The 22004-nt window shown below is 33.2% G+C and overlaps 2 protein-coding genes across 14 annotated transcripts in view; one reads left to right on the top strand and one right to left on the bottom strand.

The window, feature by feature from the left end:
• LOC135123628 (uncharacterized) overlaps nucleotides 1-22004 on the bottom strand; it is a 257338-nt gene that overhangs the window by 85841 nt on the left and 149493 nt on the right. For all 11 annotated transcript variants that reach the window (XM_064048459.1, XM_064048457.1, XM_064048452.1 and 8 more), the window contains 3 exons: nucleotides 17193-17325; nucleotides 8634-8916; nucleotides 843-1003 (listed from right to left, as the gene is read on the bottom strand). In XM_064048459.1, coding sequence (XP_063904529.1) covers nucleotides 843-1003; nucleotides 8634-8916; nucleotides 17193-17325 — 577 coding nt within the window. The remainder of the gene's footprint in view (nucleotides 1-842; nucleotides 1004-8633; nucleotides 8917-17192; nucleotides 17326-22004) is intronic.
• LOC135123626 (bombesin receptor subtype-3-like) overlaps nucleotides 1-22004 on the top strand; it is a 294643-nt gene that overhangs the window by 193160 nt on the left and 79479 nt on the right. For 2 of the 3 annotated variants that reach the window (XM_064048447.1, XM_064048446.1), the window contains one exon: nucleotides 15334-15445. The exons of the other annotated variant lie outside the window; for it this stretch is intronic. The gene's annotated coding sequence lies outside the window, so the exon portion shown is untranslated. The remainder of the gene's footprint in view (nucleotides 1-15333; nucleotides 15446-22004) is intronic. 3 annotated transcript variants of the gene reach the window in all.

The following is a 22004-nucleotide window of genomic DNA, read 5'->3' as shown; positions in this document are numbered from 1 at the left end:
ATAAGAAAACACTATTTTATAATTATACTGAAACTGTCTACACCCGGTTTGCTAAGTTTGGTGGATGCGCCGGGTTAGGTGAAATCTCTGAGAAAATCATTTCAAAACAATATTTTCTGTTATTTTCAAATTACTGTGGCACATTTTACTGTTTATTTATTTTTACATACACATGTAAGGAACAAACAACATATTTGTGCCATAATTTAAATAAACGTATAGTAAACAACAGCTATTCATATTTCGTCATCCTCAAATTGGAAAATCAGGTTAACGCGACAGCTGCACTCATACACACACTCATTCCACATCATATGCCATCAAATGCATTATTTTCGGCCCCCTGAATATTACCATAAACACCCCAAAGCAAGAATTAAATAAAACCTCTGCACTTCCGCGTTTTGCTTAAAGTCTGCCGCAACCGCGTTTTCCAATCCAATTTTACCACCGTAATGGAAAACCAACAGAAGGGCACCATGTTTCAATTACATCCATTATCATGGAAAATAAAAGAAACGCTCTTGAAATACAGCCAAGATAATTTCCTAACTTGTCAGAGATTCAAGAGCGACAAATGAACGACAGACAAGTTGGTAATTAAGACGCGGTAACGTTTTCACTAAAAATAAACGCAAAAGGAAGTTCATCTAAGGCGGTGGTGTTCTCAACCTCAGCGACTTTATAATAATCAACCCTTAAGCCAAATCGGTGGAAAACTGCGTGGGAACTTCAAAGCTCCGAATATCGCGCATATCTTTCGGAAAACAATCGCGCCGTCGAGATTTAATCTACCCTTCGGCGACGAAGATATTGAAATATTAAAAAATAAAAATACGTACTTTATGTTTGTAACTTGGACGGAATCTAGGTGAGTCGAGCACCTTTCACCTTCTTTTTTCACAGTGATTTTCACAAAAATCTGATTTTTGTAGACGGATCCTTTGATGCTGCCGCTGACGTTCGTATCCTCGTATTCGCATTGATATGCTTCATATCCGTGCTGGAATAACAAAATAATGACAAAGATTGGCAAATGGATTCGTAAATAAATTTGTATTAATCGGAACGTAAAATGTTTTGTGGGTTGGGGGAATTTATGGAGGCGAAGTTTCAGCTCTGTTCGGCAGTATAATGAATCTTTAATAGTTTCCGCAGACAAATTTGTCTTCAAGCGATTGTATCAACTTATGAATTGGTAAATAAAAAAATTTAAAGACTTTTGTCGCTTTGCATTAAATGTACGTAATTGTGAATTCGCATTCGTTATGTGCAGTAGCATTAAGTTTTAATGAATTTTTTAACAATCCAAGAGGCTTTGATTCATATTGTTGGATACATTAAAAGAAAAATAAACGTGTCTGATCAGCAGATTCTACTACTTAGTGTAGTTCATGGTAGAGGCGCTAGATTTAAAAACACTTTCCAATCATAGAGAAATCCACAAAAAGCGTCGCCATCCCAACTCGCTAGTGTTCAATTAAAAAAGTCATCAATTTGGCCTTGAGTTTTTGTAATTACTGTGAAATATATACGGTTCAGGATGTTTTTAGACAAAGGTAGACCATATAAGTAAATCCAGTAATTTGGTTGGCAACCAGCTTCTTATAGGCAAAGATCCCTAACGAAAAATGAAATTTAATTACATCTAACAAAACTATAACACTCTCGCCACTAATTTCACACTTTGTATTTTCCATTCCAATAAGTACAATTCAAAGCACTGAAGTAAACGAGTATTATTTCGGTATTTAATAAGCATAGTTAATATTATCAAATTTATATCACATTTGAATAAATAGTAATTAAGTTTTAACTTTAATAAGTAATCCGTGTTAACATTTTTGATTATATTATATTATATAATTTTCTCAGCAGTTAACACAAAATAATGAAAAGGAGTAAATAACTGAATAATGTCTGCATCGCTTTTGCATGTTTCTTCTGCTTCAGGAGCGTTGATCCTAGTCCTAGTTGATGGTGCTCAAAATTTGAAATACATGGATCTACATTTTACTTAAATTGTACCGTAAATCGACACTATTGTCGTTACTGGGCTCGCGAATAACCTCCTTAAGTTCAAGCGGCACACACTCAACGTCTCCAAAAAAATAATGTTTGGGTGGAAATAATAAACACAAGATTCATTACTTTTTTCGCGGAAGTTTAACAGCAGATCGATAGTTAGATCATCTTGGAATTGTAGTGCTTCCGGATCTAATTGCTACGATTCTTGATTCAGATAATCCACAAAATTTAGTTCGCAGGATTTGGTTCGAACAGGATTTGACACCACCACATTATGGCGTAAATGTAAGCATTTTTTTGGGAAACCAATCTGATGGAAGGTGTGGATTGGATGCGTAGACCAATGGAATGGCCACCTTGGTCTCCGGATCTGACACCCTTTAATTTTTTTATGGGGACATTTAAAAAGTCGTATTTACATGACAGACCTGATAATTTAAACGACTTGAAAGCATGAATTCGTCACGAAATATCTCGTATAAGTCCCCAGAATATTGAAAATTCCGTCAATCAGGTCTACCATCGTCTGGGTTTGTGTCAGATAATGAATGGGGAACAGTTTGTTGTTTTGTATCTTTTTCTACCACATTACTCAGTAAACGGGCACACCGTTTTTTCTTAAAATCATCAATTTTCAATATTTTCAAAATTATTAACAGGAACTTGACACTTGGAATATTTATTTTTTGAACACATTTTAGCTACCTGTTCATTGAAAATTCATGATTTTAAGAAAAAAGGTGTGTCCGTTTTTTGATTTATGTGGTAGAAAAAAGATGACCCGCCCGCCCGCCCTAACTCCGCCTTAATGATCCTTCTTATTCCTCATGAGCTCAGGGCGAGCGAAGCTTAGATGCAGCTGAAATATTTCTGTTGAAGAAATTACCTTAGAAACTTATTTTAAATAATACTTTTCTAAAAGCAGACTATCTCAGAAAACACTAAACGAATTGGCCCCGCCCACTCATCCCTTCTAGCCTAAATGAGATTGTTTATTTATCGTGAAACCAGAGGCGGCGCTTAATTTCAAACGACGATTTTTTCTAGAAATACCTACCTATATTTTGAACGCGCGTCGAATCTGTTCATTAAAAATTGAAGGTCTTAAAAAGAAAGCCCGTTCTTTGATTACTATGGCAGAAAAAAGATGTCCCACCCACCCGCCCTAAACTCCTTCTCAATGATCTTTTGATCCCTAATGAGTTCAGGGCGAGTAATCAATAAAAGGCTACACCTTCTTTTCTTACAATCATCCATTTTCAGTAAACAGGTACTTAAAACGTGTTCAAAATCTAGGAATTCCCACAATAAATTCTCATTTGAATGTAAGCTCCGCCTCTCCTTTCACGATTAATAAGAAACTCATTGAGTAGAGATGTGTGGGCGGAGCTTATTCGTTGAAGGTGTTTATCAGAATAGTTTGTTTTCTAACATACATTACTAAAAATACGCTCTAAAAGACAAGTTCTTCTACAAAAATAATTAGTTTGCGTTTAAACTTTGCTCTGGGCTGATGAAATAAAACAGTTTATTAAGCCGGAGTCTAGGGCGGGTGGGTGGGGTATCTTTTTTCTGCCACACTAATCAATAAACGGGCAGACATTTTTTCTTAAAATCATCAATTTTCAATAATTTCAAAATTATTAACAGGTACTTGACACGTATTTTAAACATAGACAAAGCCCACTTACAGAATATTTCTATAGCATAAATTTTAACTCGAACGTATTGTTCTATTTATTTAATAATTATTTATCATTAATATCAAGTTTACTTTGTGCGTTATTATTTTTCTCATTTTTTTTTGTTACGCAGTCCCTACGTGAAGCTAAATTTTCATATGTAGAAAAATAAGCTTTATCAAATAGTGCAATCAAAAGTATCCCTTGCTATTTAAAAAAAAATATTTGACGTATTTTTTTGACACAATAAAAAAATAAAAAGCTTGACATGTTTTTGCATTTTTTTTTCAAAAACAGATACTGCGCATTTTATGAAATTTGTGTATTACTTTATCATAACCCTGTATATATTTAGAGTATGTATAATTTTATCGATTCCAAGAAATCTATTTTCAGATAGTACACTGCCAGACAAAAAAAACCCGGAAACTTGAATTTTTTGTGATTACCTGCAATTGGTATTTTGTAAAAATATTCCAAAAGGCAAATCATTAATGTTTTCATTAATTATATTATATATATTTTTTGTCTGGTAGTGTATAATACACGTCGTATTAGATTAAAATTTTAAAGTAACAAAGTTTTTAATAACAATTTTTAATCCTATTTTTTAAATTATTTGTGATAGAATATTTTTTAGTCGCTTCTTTATTGTTGAAATTATTGTGTGTAAGTAGAAATTTAAGTAGTAATAAGTACATTATACCCTGTGCAAAACAAAATGAAGTCTGTATGAATAGAATAACCTTACGGGCGCTGAGTAAGGTTATCCTATTTATTTCCAATAAACATTTTGTGTTCATACAGTATCTATGGTATCATAATAACTTTATTTTTTTTTGTTAGTGTTGCTATTATTAAATAAAGATTATTATTTTTGCGTATTTTTAAGTGTTTACTCTTCCAAAAAGTGACGTATTTCAAATTTATGGTATTTATTAACAGATAATGGAAATCCGTTCTGTGCGTTGTTTTATTTAACAAATTTTATTTCATGAGCCCCTTCAGAAAAAAAAACTCTCTACACCACTGTTATCGACAGCCACATTTGGGTGTCTTACATGACACTTTGTCAGTTTGGCTCAAAACCACGATTTTAGGCCTCGTACTCCCTTCAGTATATTCTCACCCCCATGAGAAAATCAGTTGACATAACCTATAATTTTATAATGACAGGCTGTGCTCTGGCCAATTAACTGGTACATTCCGTGCGAAAAACATATTTATCTACCCTAGATAACTCCCTAGGTACACTCCGATTATTGAAAATTTGATATTGCTTGTTATTTATGTTTTGTGAACAGGTAATACCGAGTGACTATTAATATTTGTTTTTTTTGATCAGGTTGGCAACCTATTTAAAAATTTTTGACAAAAGACATTTATGGGAGCTCCCATCCTTCTCCACCAATCAATACGTTTATTAGGCGTGCTCATGTCAAAATTAACAACTGTTAACTGACATAGTACTAGCACGGATGCCAATAATTCAGAATTGCCAACACAAAAATTTGCTTCAATCATTAATAGGTACTAGTATGTGTGTACAATAAACCTAAATTTTAATTATGACAGCTGACAACACGTAAACGCCAATTATATACCGGGTTTTTAGAAATGATTCCAAGGTGTATTTAGTTGGGCATGGATTTCAAAAATCCGCTTCGCTGAAATTATGCCTCACCTATGTAACCAATCATTTAAATTTATTGTTCTAACGTTTTTTAAGTGTGAATCACTATATTTACTATGACGTTTAACCACAATAAATTTGTTTCTTTTTAGTGCAATGAATTTTTTAATAAGATATGAAGAATTTAGGCAACCAGTTATACAGATGCGAGTGGTATCTGTCGTCAGTCCTTGAGTGTTTAGTAAAATACGCATAAAATTATAGGCGGCACACTTCCATCATCACTTATAATCGTTTATAGAAACCCTGTACAACAATATGGATTAATAAAGTGCATACATTTTTCGCTACGTTTTCTTGTATCAAAAAAGCAACGCCAACTTGATCACTTTTTCAATTGAACACCCGTTATCGAGACCAGACGTTTGCGGAATGGCGAAATAGGACAAACATTAATTCCTTTTTTGATAATGAAATAGTAACATACATGTCAGAATTATCCAGGAGTTTTAAATCGTCAACACTATGGAGTCATTACTAGATGTAGAAAAGTACTCTACCTTAAGCAAAATGTAAATATTGGTAAATACCCTTTATTTAAGACGAAAAAATGAAAGGTATATTCCAATAAATTGCAAGCTAAATACAATACATGCTGTCAATTCAAAATGCAGCTACCCATAGAGCTATAACAAATAATAATAGCGTCATAGAAAAATGTTCAACGGATTCAGTAAGAATTGAGTTTGGCAACTTAACAAATTGTAATATTACTATTAACAATATGATTATTACAAGAACGAATTACAAGAAAGTATTATTTGCTGTTATTTGGTGTTGTACAATAAAACAAATTAATGTATTCTACTCTTTTTAGCTTGCCCTATGTAAACTCGTAGCAAAAGCATAGTGTGCAACACATGCGTCAAGAATTTTTTACCCCCGTGTGATTTCAAACACTCGCCTGCTGTTCGTGTCGCAAACTACGTACTTGTGTAGAAAATTTCACGCATTTCTCACATAATATACTATTTTGTCAAATGTTTAATATCATATAGTTTTTTCATAACGCATCAAACTCTTTCAAACTAAATTCTTGAAACAAATTTTTCGTCATTTTTTTTATAATTAACTGTATAATTACAATTTTAGTTTATCCTGATAAGTTAAGTGGAGGTGGAGGGCAACCAAGGTAAAGTTCCATCACCTGTCAAAGATATTTTATCCACCGACGAAGCAATCAGTGAGGTCGAAGGAACAATTCATCGATTTTACAATTTAATTCTTTCTAACTTACCCGAATCAGAGAAAAACACTCAAATTAAACGCGATGAGAATGACCTGATTCGTGTTAAGAAAACCGGCTTTTACGGCGATAATGAAAATGAAGGAAGTATAAAAATTATGCCTTGTAGTCGATCGGGTAAGTTTATTAATGAACAAATACGTTCTATGGGAATCTCGTTTGCAACTTCTCAACATGCTTATGAAGTATTAACAACTTATACACGTAAGGATATCACAATAGAGCTTAACTAGGCGTCAGTAAAATCAATGTTTTTTTAACAAGAAAGAGGGTGAGACTGTTTTAAAATATTTAAATAGAATGGCCAAAATTCAAAAGATTGAGATAAAAAACGCTTAGTAATCCAACAGTCGTTTACGACACCTCCGCAAAAGTCAAGCTATGTATTTAATTACCAAGATGTCGTGGGTTTAAATACTAGAATAAGTATTTTATTCAGAAAATTAAAATCTGGAAAATTTTGCTCGAACTCTTGGAAAACAGCACCATTGTTGTAATTCCAGTCTCCCTCAATTGCAACGGTAGTACGAATTAATCATAAATGCTGTGTTCCACAGAGAAAACCATTTTACACTTTTTTTTTTTTAATTCGAAAGTTTGTTGTTTCAAATACCAGTGCGGCTGAACTTATCAAAGATGATCAAAATCTATCAATTTAGTCTCCGCAGCCATACTGATAATTAAATAATTAATGAAATCAAGGTACTTTATGTCGACTGTAGGTATATTAGAAAAAGTATGGGGCCTGCAACGGACTCCTGTGGAATTTCACTGTGTACTCTTGTCCCTTCTACCTCGATGATCGAGCTTGAGCTGAAGCCGACATTTAGGCAGCTGATCGAAAGACTTCGCGAAACCGAGACGTCAATCAAATTTTCGCAATCCTTTTCCCTTGTCCAATCCGATAGATAGAAGATTTAATTGTATTGACTTCTCTGGCAAGAATCTGTGCCAATCATTTGGGATTGGTCTATGATCTAATAAAATCGTGACCATTTGGCCAAATATTATTGACTCTATAACTTTTATTACGATATTTGACTCAACGGTGGTTTGAGTTGGATTACATGGTTATTAAAAAAATATGTAAATCACATAATCTCTTTCCTTATTTCGGGCATTAAAAATAATTGAATTCAAGGTAGGCATTCCTTGGAACAAAATGCAATATACAGCAGTTCTATTGAAGAACATAAACATAACATTATTACCACGCTAGTGTGGTAGTTTACTCGCCATTTAGGTATAAAAACTTGTTATATTCGTTTTTATTTTTCCTATTTTTATTAAATAAAAATACCGTCGAGAACCCAGCGCACTGTCGATCGTACATTTTATTCCCACACATCCTTTTAATCAGCAGAACAATACAAGACTGTTGCGTAACTACAAAACGTGATCACAAACATCTTTTTTTATACGTTTTATCATAACGATGAACGATGAAATATTTATTCTTCGATGTGATGAAAACTGCTGTCTTGTCTACTATAATAGAACCCATTGATGTACGTTATGTATATAATTTAAAAGCTAAAGCTTCCTGTGCCAACCTCTCATTTTTCTCTCAAACAAACTTTCTCTTTTAAACCCGCTTCATAAATATTTTTAATGCTGTCGCGAAACCGATCTTAATGAAAACCAGATTACGAGGATTAAATTTCGCTATCCATTTCTTACCGCCTCTCAACACATTCCTCCCCTGACATTAAAAAGGACATCACCCGGCTTAGTTTCAGCTGTCTACAAATCACTGCAAATATCGTAGCTTGTGTTTGTCTTGCTTCAAATTAAAAATAGCTAGTCAAAGTCGCAAAAAACCAAAAACATTACAAAACTACCAATACCCAACTGGCAGAACTGAAAAACCTGAATTTTTGTATTCGAGACGCATTAACAACCGGAATTTTTAAAGCATAACGTAGCAATTTAAACTTAAAACTTCACGGAGTGTATTTCGTCTAGTTCTAAAGACCCGACTTACTTTGAACTCCCTCAAACTGATCCCTCCATATATGGTAAGTTTGTGTTTGTCTTCGTATAAACTGAAACTGTGTAGTCTCGTCAAAGTGGCGAGGTCCTGTAGGAACCCCTCCGCCGTTGTGAACGTTCCTTGCTGCACCCCCGACGCCTTCCCCTTGTAGACGACGTCGAAGGGTGGCGTTTTCACCACCCTCAGCTCCTTTGCTACCAGATAGTCCTTCGCCGAGCACAAGAGGGAGTCCAGAAGTTTATTGGCCCTGGTCGCTTGTTCCTTCACGTACTCCCTGAAGAAAAAGTCTCAATTAACCGATTCGTGTCGGCGTTATCACGCATACAAAACGCTTGATGATGGCATAAAAGTGCTTTTAGAGCGACACTAAAAACGGCAATTTTGTTTCTAATCAAGCTGAAAATTACCTGTGGACATGGACGATACCGGCTCTTTATGGCACTGAGTCGTTATTATTATTATTAAGTATTTGAAATTGGTGGCGGCGTTATTGGCTCGTTATCGCGTGACGTAATTGATTGTCGAAAGGTCGGTTAATGAGTGAGGTGATTATTAATGGAGGCTGCTCATCCGGTCGCCATTAATAAGGTTTTTGTTGCTGATGAATGTACCCGTTGAGGACTTGGGTGAACTTATTCTAGCGCTGAGAGTAATTAAGGATTTGGGAGGTTTCGAGTTTATGAGGTTTTTTGGAGTTTTATTTCCTTATTGGGGGATTTTTTAGAGACGGATATTACGATCGTTGAGAAAATGGTATCCGAGAACTGTATAATATGTGTGTATAAAATTTAAGCAATGTCTCGTGATTGTGACAGTTATACTGCATTCCAAGTCGTATTGTATTGCAGATAATGTTAATCAAAAAACCTTTTTCTGCATATATATACACCGACATACGTGCACGGTATGTAATTTTTTGTTTAACTAAAATGTCATTAGCGTCACAATAACGGAGTTTTTACTGCCATTTATTGGACATTTTATTAAATTACCGAGTTGAAGGGAAATTCATGACTCGGAAACTTCTGTAGAATTTGAAGTAGAAACATCCGACGAAACAAATGGCAGCTCATTTTTTAACCGATTCTTTATATATTGAAGTTGTTTCTGACGTAGATCCACCCTGTAAGGGTTTTTGTCCCAATTTGTTTTTTTAATACTCAAGTAAGTTCTATATTGGTATAGGCAACTCTGTACTTGACGTACTTGTCTCGGTCAATTAGCAGTGAAGCTAAACATCGCCTGAAAGTATAACCAGTATATTACTCACTAATAGGTAAACGAAAAAACTATACAATCGTCTTAGGAAAGTTCCCCATTTTACATTATATTTATTTCCATTCGCTGAAAAATCCATTGTTCTTTTTTGTATATATTCTTATATGTGTTTTTACCTTAAATAATTATTATTCCTTGTTTATATGTACTTGCTGTTGAGTAAAAATATTTTTGACTTTTTGAACAGTTTCCGTTCTATAAAATTATTGTTTATTTAAAGAGATTATGTAATTAATGTTAAATTAGAGAACAGTTAATTTTGCTTTTGAACAAAAGCGGCCAATTATGTGCCAAATATCGTTTAATAAGGCTGGCAATAAACAAAAGAAAACCTTCTTTAAGTAGTTTACTTCGATAAAATATTCAAGTACATCGGCCGGTGTTGAGAATGAAAATAATACTAACGATAAAATAACAACAATAAAATTGACAAGCTATAATTTTCTGTGTATGATTTACTAGAAATAGTGGGATACGTACATAATTGTCCATCAGACAGACTTATTAACCTCATTTTTTATAAGCAGACTTTAAAGTTGTTATTATTTACACTGAAAGAAATTGTATGCTGCCTCATTTGTGTGAACAAGTTTCGGAATACTTCCTAGTTAAGCTCTGCTTTTAAACCAGTCATATGTACAAAACTCGTACACATGCAATTACAGTAATAATTTAAATTATTTTATACTCATAATTATTTTTCTCTTCCACCTACAATTTTTATGGTGGTAAGATGTAATTTTAACCACTCGTAGGTCATTTTTACTTCCCAAGCGTAAGTTAAGGTAGTATACTAATCGAGTCCATCGGACAAATGGCCACTTTTATATTTTCTTGACGTTTCATGGCCCCCCTACAGTACGAAAAAATAGGTCTCCCTTTTCCGTCTGTCCGTCTGTCTGTCTGCCTGCCTGTCTGTCTGGTGTCTGTATCTGTTTTTATTAAACATGTAATCTCCAAAACTGCTGGACCGATTGTTGTCAAATTTTGTATGTATATGTATTAGAAATATCATCCTCACCAACAATTTGATGACGTCATTTCAAAGAATTCTTTGTTTATTTGATTTAACTCTTATATGACAATATACTCCTGTACGTGGGGTGTACGAATCCGCTTAGAATTTTTTCCCTAACTGTCCAAATTTTCGCAAATGTGTGTGAAGTGGCGTATCGGGTGAGTGTTGGGAACGCGGACGGAAGGTCCCGCGTTCAATTCCAAGTTAGGCCTTTCGGTTTTTTTTCTCTCTTTTTCTCACGCATTGTGAATTATTCATGTTTATGGCGTCATAACAAAATTTTTATTGATCAAATTAAGAACGAGTCACCCCACTTTCTTGAAAAGATGAGAATACGCCCGTCTTTATAGAATAAAAATTATAATCATAATATTCAGAACATTCTGTTCGACGTGGCTGAGTCAGTAATTTTAGTCCCCATTCAAATCAAAACAAATTTCTACGTGACATTCTTCGGATGTATAAACAAGCAATTTGAAGTTCTTGTTTATACATCGGAAAAAGCTTGTGTTTATTACTGCTGTTAGGCCGTTGGTTGGTGCAGGGGCTGCGAGAATTTTGTTTGTGCCACCGGTTTTTATTTTACAGAGGTTATCTTAAAACAAACATAGCAAAATATAATTTTACAATTTTTCAAAGAAGCGAGGGAAGTTCTGTCGAAATAAATTTGCACCAATTTTTACCCATAGTTCAGTCATTTCTATAACTATGAAAACCGAAGTGGAATTAGAAATGCGAATATTTACTCTAATATTCGCTGACTCACGAAATTTCCAATTAATTGGAAAGTAAACTGAATGTTGCTTTTGAAGCTTCTAATGCTAATTTTTGTGGTACAATTACCTTATCCATTGTAAACGAAGACGCGTTTTTATAAAAGCTTGACGTGGAAATTAATAAACAATAGGTAGTTGCTATGTAAAATCCACAGCCAAATACTGCATTGAAAGGTTGAGGAATTTTATTATTTTTAAATATTAAAAAAAAAGCTAGAAGTATAAAATTTTTTATTCCAGTCGAAGGTAAACGAAAATTTACGCACTCATGAAATTTAATTTTAATTTTTTTAGGCAAACTTTTCATTCGTGAGTAAATTTTGATTTTACCTTCTAGAGAATAAATAACTATATATTAATTATGTGTGTTTATAGGACTACATTATGCATAAAATTAGAACAGCAAGCGGAGATGGCCGATTGTCATAATTATTTGCGATTATGCCTGCTTGTCTTGATAAATTGCCTATTTTTTAATGTAAAGAAGTATTTCTTGTTATTTTGTAATTAAAAAAAGACGAGATTTTCTTAATAAAAAAAAACGATACAAGTACAACTCAAATATTTCAACTTTTTAATTATAAAATTAAAATAACCCTTATAATTTAAAGCAGAGATGTGTATGGATTGCTAAAGTACAGGTGTAAGGAAAAACTGAATGTATCAGAGATCGAACGCCTGACGTAAACTACAAGTACAGAAATTTATTTTATAAAATTTGTACGGCTTGTAATAAACAAAATGTTGAGATGACATTATCAAATTATTGATGGGGGTGATTGAGATGATGAGACAAATTATTCTACACAATACTCCTAAAATACTGTTACGGATATTAAAAATCGACGTGCATAAAACTCAGCAATTTATTTCTTAGTAACTCGGATTTACACGACTAATTACAGAGCGATTATGTACAAAATATTTCCGGCGCAACATTCACTGGGTTTTCTCGACACTCACTCACTCCACTCGTTGGACTCGACTTGTTAACTGAATTCAGTCCTCGTTGTCTGGACTATACAGACTGTTCCCGACGGTGGTTCCCATTTAAACAGCCGCGCGGTCCCTCTCGAAGGTCTTCGTCCCCGCTTCTAGGCTTGTTCTCGAACAGCTGGCGCGACATTCGCTTCTAGGCTCTTTTCCGGCTACAGGCACCGACAATGAGTTATGATCGCCGTACATACAAGAACCCATAGGCGTCGTACCGGGAGGTGTATAGGTTTATTTCGTAACAATACATACAAAATTTGAACACAATCGGTCTGGTAATTTCGGAGATTATCTGTTAATAAAAGTCGACGCAGACGACAGACGACAGACAGACGGGAATAGGAGACCACTTTTATGGTACTCAAACGTCAAGAAAACATGAAAGTACCCATTCGTTCGAGGACCCTACTGCAATACTTCACTTACGTTCGGGAAGTAAAAATATATAATTTGATTTTGCGAATTTTATTTTTTATGATAACCATTATAATTTAAGTAAAGAAACTCTTTATGTGACTCTCACAGTCCAGAAAAAGTGGAACAGTTTTACTACTAGATATATTAAACAATAAAAATTATAATAATAATAAATAAAATCAAGGCAGATTCATAAACTATACGTGCAGGAATATGTTATTTTATTACATTTAAATGGCATTTACTAAGCAAAATTTGGAGGTAACGTAAACAAATTATTGGCGGGAATGATTAAACAAATTTTAGTCAACGTTTTACTGTCTACACGATTTTCCTAACAGTACGAGTATATGTACTTAAAATTTACCTTCCCTAGGGACCATGAAACGTGGAGAAGACATCATTTCCGGATGGACGCTATTGTAATATTTTTATACCTTAGGAAAGTAAAATTGCGGTTTATGTGCCAAAAGTATTTGTCCAAACAAATAAAGTGATATTATTACCTATCGATCGTAAGCAACGGAAGTATTGTAATCGAGTCCGTTGGCCGACTCTCTACTTTTGCATTTTCTCGACGAAGAAATAGGTCTCCCGTTTCCGTCTGTCTGTCTGTCTGTCCGTCCGTCTGTCCATCTCTCCGTCTGTCCGTCTGTCTACCGTTCCGGATTTTTATTAGACAAATAATCTCCGAAAGTACTGGGCCGATTGTTGTCAAATTTTCTATTTATTATAGGTATATCATGTAGATGGTAAAACGATAACCAAAATTTGTCTAATCACCCCCACCACTAATGTGATGACGTCACTTCAAAATTGTACATAATAATTGGGTTTTAAATTGTATCAAATAACAGTCTTACACATGTAGTTTATGACTCCGAATTGAGATTTTACCCGAAACCTCCAGATTTTTGGAAAAAAATCAAAATAAGGAAACAACATTTTGAAATTTAATTTGGAATCTACAAAACCGTATGCTTTGAAATCTTGCAGATAGTTTACAGTTATGATAAGCATGATAAGTTTTAACACAAAAAATATTTGCTCTGTCCCTCCAAAAAATTGATTGCTCCTACGTCGCTCGCCCTGCAAACATTCCGGCTCGCCCGTAAAGGCTAATTTACTAAGCTTGCCACGTAAATAACTATTGTTTAGCGTTTGGATTTTTACACCTACTTTTTAGTAACTATTTTATCGCTTCTGATATAAGACATTTTTAAACATGCTCCTGTTGGAGTTTGTAAATCTTCGAGTTTTATAGATACGAGTTCCAAACTTGGATTAATTTATATATTATCATTACCACTGGTTGAATGGGCCGATTTTCTTTGGTTACTAAATTCCTAACCTCTCGGTTTTGGGTTGTCTTGCTTTTTTTTTCTTATCCTTGATCACCATATTTTTCTAATGAATGTCTCAGTTTCAACAAAAAATGTTTGTGAACTACACGTTATTTCAAACGTGCAGTGTGTCGCACTTCAATTGGCAACATCCCCTTAATTTTGTAACCGATTGACATATAACCTTGTTACAGATCCACATTTGAACATATTAAAATTTGCATTTACCTCGCTTTAGAAGTATAAGCAATTTTACCAAAAAAAAATTGGTAACAATAAATACGTATGCTCAACGTATTTCATTTGAGCGAATTGAATCGTTTATTTAGTTCCCACTCTATAGTGGTGGAAATATCGCATGTAAAAGTTTTTGTCTTTCTATCTTATGCACTTTGTGTGAGGCAAAGAATTACCAAGTTTTGAGTATGTCGTAGAAATTTTGTCAATTTTTAAATTTGTCATCAGGATTATTTGTCACAGACTCTTTGGTTAATTTAACGTCTTACTACTCTACTTAATTCTAAACAATGCAACGATTTAGTGATCAAACAAGATACGTCATATTAAGTATATTGGATTATCTAGAAAGAAACCATGCTGTTGTACAATTAAAAAAAAAACAAAAATGAAGACCGAAATGTTAAAAATTTCTGAAAAATCATTACATGTTCGGTTTTAAATGTATGTTCCTTTGCATCCGTAGAACTGAGGTCTCGGATTACCGCGTGTTAATATCAAGAGTCAAAAATTAACTAATATCTCATCTCTAAATCAAAAATTAATTTATATGTATCATAGCCCTCTTCCATCAAATAGTTACACTATAAGTTTCCATACAAGTATATTTCATTCTGTTTTCTTTACAGATTTTAGCTACAATGATGGAGGAGGACAAAGTGTGTCGTTTCACTTAATGTGGATGTGTGAAGAATAAATTAGTTACCTTTGAAGTACTCTTTGTACGAGCCAATCGATCAGGTATGTGTTACTGTATTTTTATCGTTCATTTAGTAAAACGGTCGTTAGCGCAAACATTTAAAAATTGGGTGTTTTAAAGACAATTTCAGTATTCAACAATTTTGAAAAAATTGCAAATTTTTATTGACGTTCACAATTTTTGAATTGCGCCCATCATTTTATCCTTGTCGTCCTCCGGTAATAGCTTATTTTGAACTTTTTTTTTTCTTTAAAACCATATAAGATGAAAAAACATACTTGCTGTTACTTGCTCTTACTACATTTTGATTGTATTATTCCACTCTTTATTATCAATTTGGAACTTATTTTCATTATTTTTAGTAATTTGATATCATCATTGATTAAACGCAAAAATATTGAAACGGAAATCTGGAAACATAGTTGAACTTATTTTGTAAATATTGTTAAACATAGTGCAATATAAAATTTTAATATACAAAAACAGTGTGTTGAAAATTTGTATGAGGTTTATCCGTTTGTAAGCATTTACAGAGAGAAAAACACAAATTCTTTCTACTTCCAACTAATGAAAAAAATATGCAAATAAACGCAGAAATACGTCAAATTAAAAAAAGTTCAATAATGGCAGTTAAAATAAGTGTAAATTTACGTACAAACCCACCCAGCTCAGAGTTGCAGCAAAGCTGCAACCCCCTTTACTGAATACTCGTAATGCTATAACATTTTTAATACCGTAATTATCGTTCATTTCTCATGATTCCTTTTCAATCGGTTCCGTTATTAGTCACGTCTGCGTTGCTAGTATTTAGAATCGCACGACTTTGTTTCTGGGTCTTCAATTAAAGCTTCGTTCAAGGATTTCGCATAAAGGCAAAGTGCTTTATTATGCATCTTAATTAAGTATTCAACAAGAATTAAGTTTTTTGGGAAGTTCCTAACGACGGTATTGTTTTGCGTAAAACTATTAATTATTGAAACTCGGTAGTTATTACCTTTTATTTTACTTTGCAACCATTAAACAATGAGAGGATTTGTACAAAAAACTTAATAAGATGAAAATTTACGCTTATATGCAGAATTTTAGAGAACGAACTTCCGTTATGGATACAGACAATAGGCTTTGAATTTTCCACGTTAACAGCAAGATCTTCGTATTGAAATAATAACGATACTAAATATATTAGTGTACCTCATATTGTGTAAGCTCATAAAATGTTGAAAAAAAAATCATATTTAGATGAAGTAAGAAGAAATAATAAAGAAAAAAATTGCGTAACCATTTTGGACTTCACTGACGTCACGAACCATCATTGTTAGTTTGGATAACTCGCATTAGCGAGCACTTCGCAGGATTCAGTTATTACATGCTTTGGTCCTGATACACAATAATTACTAGGTATATCATATCAGGATTGATTATTCGCATGTCCACAGATATTATTTCTACTAAGTATATTATTCTATTGAAATTAACAATAGCAGGAAAATGCACTCAAATCAAGCTAAACGGTTTATACATCTGGACACAGATTTTAAATTGGCTCTCAATAAAATTTAATGTTTCAACATAAAACGCTCGCGGCCCTTTTATTATTCACCAAGTGTGACAGAAATTTTATGTTACACGTGTCAACTCTAACCTGCTCTTAGTTAACAGAATTCTCAACAGTTTATTACTTCCTTTATGTTCCGTACTTTCCTTCACCATTAAGCCTTATCCAAATTTAGACGCTTCGTAAAATTAAACAAAAACAACTTATTCTAAATTTTCATAATTCCTGCTCACCTGTACTCCTCATCTCGATCCATCAAAAGCTCCGTCACAGAAAACTCCACCACAACTTCTCCAAGCTGTTTATGCAACAGGTTTGACAATGTTTCGGTTAGTTGCACCCACACGGTCTTGCCCAGCGTCGCCTCTGAAAACAAAATCCATCACTTTCCTCACAAATCATGAACTAATAAAACTTTATTACGGGCCTGTCCGTTGTTTGAAAAGTCCTTTAATATTCATTGGATCGATCAATGGCTTATACACTTACAGGATTATTTTGTGATGCTTTTAAACAAATTATTTTCCCCCACGGAGTAGAAGAACCCGAGTACTTTGGTAAAGGGATCACAGACCCACATAGAGGCAATAAAACAGACAGGACCGGCTTCGCTTTTTTTCAATTACGTTCCCGTGTTAATGTTTTCAGGCCGACATTCGGATCTGCAGTCGTAATTTAGGCGAACATGCAACGTGACGTTTTTTAAAATGTTGTTTCGATTTTACTAGTTGGTAGCGGTGCAATAAAACCAGGCGCGGGCTTACCCTTGTGAAAGGGGATATAAATATGACAAAGTCGCAGTGTCGCCGGATGGAAACATATCCGATTATGGACAGCAAGGATTCGACCTTTTTAATCAAATTTAATTAAACATAGGTAAATTAATTAAAACGTGTAGCCCTTCGTTAAAACAGAAAATTAGAGCTTTTTTACAAAACACTTGATATATTTCTTCTGTTAATGTGTGACAAAACGACAATAATCAAATGAAAAAGGGTGAGTCTAACTGCCCTAAAAGACGCGTCCGCTGTTTGAATAAGTTAAACGTTAATAAATGTTAAAAAAACATGAAATAAATCTACTAAAGTGCTGTTTGAAGGCTTTCAGCTTCTTTCTAAACTACAATAAAATTTTCCTGACACAAAACATGTAACCGTGGCAATTTTCTAAAAACAACGCGCTTTTATTTTTGGTTATGTCGAAAGAATAACGACGTGGGCCTTGTTACTCTGGCGACAATAAACTTTTCATGGCTGAAATTTCCATAAAGTATTTTTAACGCGACATATTTTATGTCTTAATTTTACTTAATCTCGGAAAATTCGCTTTTATCTGTCATGAAATTCACAATTAGGTAAAGAGAAACAGGATGGTATACCTTCGCTATTTCGTTATTCAGTACATGTATTTTCACCTTGAGTGAGTTTCTTCAACAAGCATGTATGCTATTCCGAAACATACATTCCTGTAACTTCATTTTTTATATATAGGGTAGATCAAAGTAACATGAAATATAAGCAGGATTTTTTTAAGTACAATGAAGTTATTTTCAGTAAATACAAGCAATGGTAGTTTACATAGACAGTTAGGTAGGCCACGTGCCGTATTGAAATAACTTTTATTTGGTACTCTCTCAGCAGGAGAATGTTTTCCCAAGCAGGCGGATTTATTGCAACCCACTCATAAAAATTACCGCAACTTAAGTAGCAATTAAGTCATAACCGCACTAATAAAGCTTTCGGCGAACTCTGCTCGGAAATTTTGATGGAAACAGAATAATCGAGAAACAAAGGGAGCGTTTGTGACGATTTTTCTTGTCTATTTGGGAATTTTGTTTATTATTGTATTAGATTTGTAACATTTTAAAACAATTTCAATTTTTTTATCAGTTTCACATACGTATATTTAAATATGTACCTTAAATCTGAAGCCGTATCTGTTGGCTTTCAAATTTTCAACACGTGCGAGTGATTTATGCCGCTATCAACGACCCTATTCCTAGTGGTTAAAAATAATATTGCTGCCATTTAACCTTGGTGGAAGTACTATATACAATGAAATAATACCAATTTTGTAAAACAGTTGCAACTAGAATCAAATTTTCAAATTTTGAAATTATTGTACTTGCACAGAGGTCTGAGCAAGGAGCTTTCAATTTCAAATGTTTGTCTTGTTATAAGACCTAAAAATTTTAGTTACTGGACATTGAAATCTCATAGTACCTATTAATTTTTTATCACTTAGACGAAGACAGTTCCAGATGATCCAATTACTATGATTAAAGTTATTATTTGTTATTTGATAATAAATGAGGAAGCACCTACATGCTAGTGAAAAATAAAATCCAAACAGGTCTTAACGTCAACCCTTCTGGTAGCCATAAAATTTTTTCTCTTTTCAATGTAGAATATTAGGCGTATTTATTTTCCATACAATTTATTACGTAATCATAAAATTTATCCAATGCAATTAGTGGGTTAATTCAAAAATTAACTAAGTTAAATGTAATATTATTCAATTTACATAAATAAATCGTTTTCGATTTTCTCGTCTTCCATTTTAGATGTGTAGCAGGCCCGTAACTGGTTTTTATTTCAGATCTCTATATTTCGTTTTTATTCTATTTTATTCGCTTTGAAGAACCTTTTGAATTTCATTAATTTTTTAATATTTATTTTTGGAGAATGCATTTATTATTAATTGGTTTAAATTGATGAATAGGCTAATTATTTAGCAAAAGCTATTGAAAATATTGAGGAAATAAGGGGAAATTGATAAACGGGTATAGAAATAAGATGTTATTTTGTAAACTTTAAATAGGGTTTACTCAGCAAAAGCTGAGGTGACGTCATTAAATAATTAGTGCTTGTAATAACGGTGAGCGTTTTATCATCTACACATTCTCCCTAACCACTTGTTTGAAAGAACAGAAGGCAGACGAAAATGGAAGACTCACCTTTTGATACTCTAGGAGCAACGAAATATCAATTAGCTTACGCTAAGTATTTAAGTATACTGAGCGGGACTTACTCAACGAGTAAACTATTAGAATTACGTATAAAGAATATTATGCAAAGACTAGTTCTAAGATCCAAATTAATAAGTATATCTGCTCTGCTGCAGACCAGATAACGCATAACAGGTGCAGATGTGCATCAAATATTATATTGTGTACTGATTGATTGTGCCGCAAAATTCGAAGTTTTAATTTTTATCCACTTTTGCCCTAACGTTATCTGTAAAAGCTATAAGAACTGGTAGCATTAAAATAATTATAAACAATTAAGTTGTGCATACACATAACGGACTAAATAAAATAATTTTGTAATAAATTTAGCCGACGAAACAAATAGTTGATTGTAAAAAACATTTTATACTACGGGATTTTCACTAAAAATTAGGAGTATCATTTACTGGTTTTTTGATCAACAAAATTTTGAATTTAAACATATTAGTTGGAAAACTAACATTTTTTTGTGGAAACAAATTGGTTTTCCGTTGGAAGAATTAAAACGGACCGAAAACCAAAAATTGCTCAAAAGTTAAGTAAACAGAACTTCCCTCTCCCTTGAAGTACATTCGAACAAATACAGGTTCGAAAAATTATGAAATTTAACTTAAAGAAGTATATTATGTGTATGTTTCAAGTGAGTTTTTTCTAACAAAATTTTGCTATGACGTCATCGACATTTTAGCAAGCCACTTATATCAATTTGAATAGGTGGAATGTAATACTAATAATAGCAGTATTTTATTGTGAAATTGAAATTTTCGGGAAAATAAGATGAACCGTTCTTGATTTAATCAGTAAAAAAGCTGGCATTGATCCCCGGACCTGACATCTGTGGATGTGGATATTGAGCTCGTATTATGTGTCTAAATATAACAATAATAATAAACAAAGTCAAGACAGATTTTTAGTATGTTATTTATTTATAACAAACGGACGACCTATTTTTGCATCCTTTGGGGGTCATGAAGTGTCAAGAAAAAATCAAAGTAAACAGTCGCCCGTTGGACTCAGTTAGAATGTTTCCTTAGCTTACGCGCGGAATTAAATAAAAATTTATTTGTGTGTGTGTTGTGAGTGACTGTATATCTAGTGATCCAAAATGACAAAAAGTTCGATGTAACCTTCTTCAGAAGGCTCTGAAGAATTCTAAAAAAAATAGTTAAAAAAATTCCTGTTCAAAGTTGAAGAATTAACTTCGTAATTCTGTAATCTTTTAATGTGAATTTAATTGACAGTTTAAAATTCCGATAAAAATTATATGACATATCAACATTAAAAAATGACGTTGTGGATCGTATTCTAGCAAATTACTATTAAATTATTACTATAATAATTAATTCTTTAGCTGTGCAAATTACTATTAAATTATTATTATTAACTAATTCTTTAACTGTTTATTAAATATGTAGTTCATTAAAACAATTCATCCTTTAAAGCAACAAGGTTCTTACTTATTTACCGACGAATTAATGTGTCAAAATATTTTGGTTTAATTTCTGCTACTTATAGCGATAATAATTAGAAAGTAAATACAAATATCATTTTTAACATTTTAAGTACCGCCGTCCAGTTTATTGGACACAGTGGTTTTGACTCACAGACCGCATCCATTATAGTGGACGCAAATTTGTATTTCATTCTGAAGGAACGGTCTAGGGGATTGTTCCATGATTTTCTACAAGTTCAAAAGTATAATTCAATGTTTGCAGATTTTTGTAAAAAAAATATGTATTTTGCGTAGATGGCGATACAGATGCTTCCCATACCCACTTGTATATGGTCAGATTTCTGTAACAAAATGAGAAAATGCCATCTGTGCAGTATGGTGTGCCTTTACTTTCGGATATACTGGTAAATAATCACATAATTGACCCAAAAGACTTCGAAATTTATCGAAAAAACCACATCTAGTTAACTGGACGTCGGTTTTAAAATATAAATTTTGCTACCACAGACCGCCGTCCACTAAATTGGACAGTTCCGAAAACTCAAATTTGACATTAAAATTGAATTTTTTGATCAAAAAAACATT

This window comes from Zophobas morio, unplaced genomic scaffold (assembly GCF_036711695.1).
Source record: "Zophobas morio isolate AGI-343-1 ecotype UQ-CSIRO unplaced genomic scaffold, CSIRO_AGI_Zmor_V1 ptg000006l, whole genome shotgun sequence".
Taxonomy (NCBI): domain Eukaryota; kingdom Metazoa; phylum Arthropoda; class Insecta; order Coleoptera; family Tenebrionidae; genus Zophobas; species Zophobas morio.
This window is presented reverse-complemented; position numbering and strand designations above follow the sequence as displayed.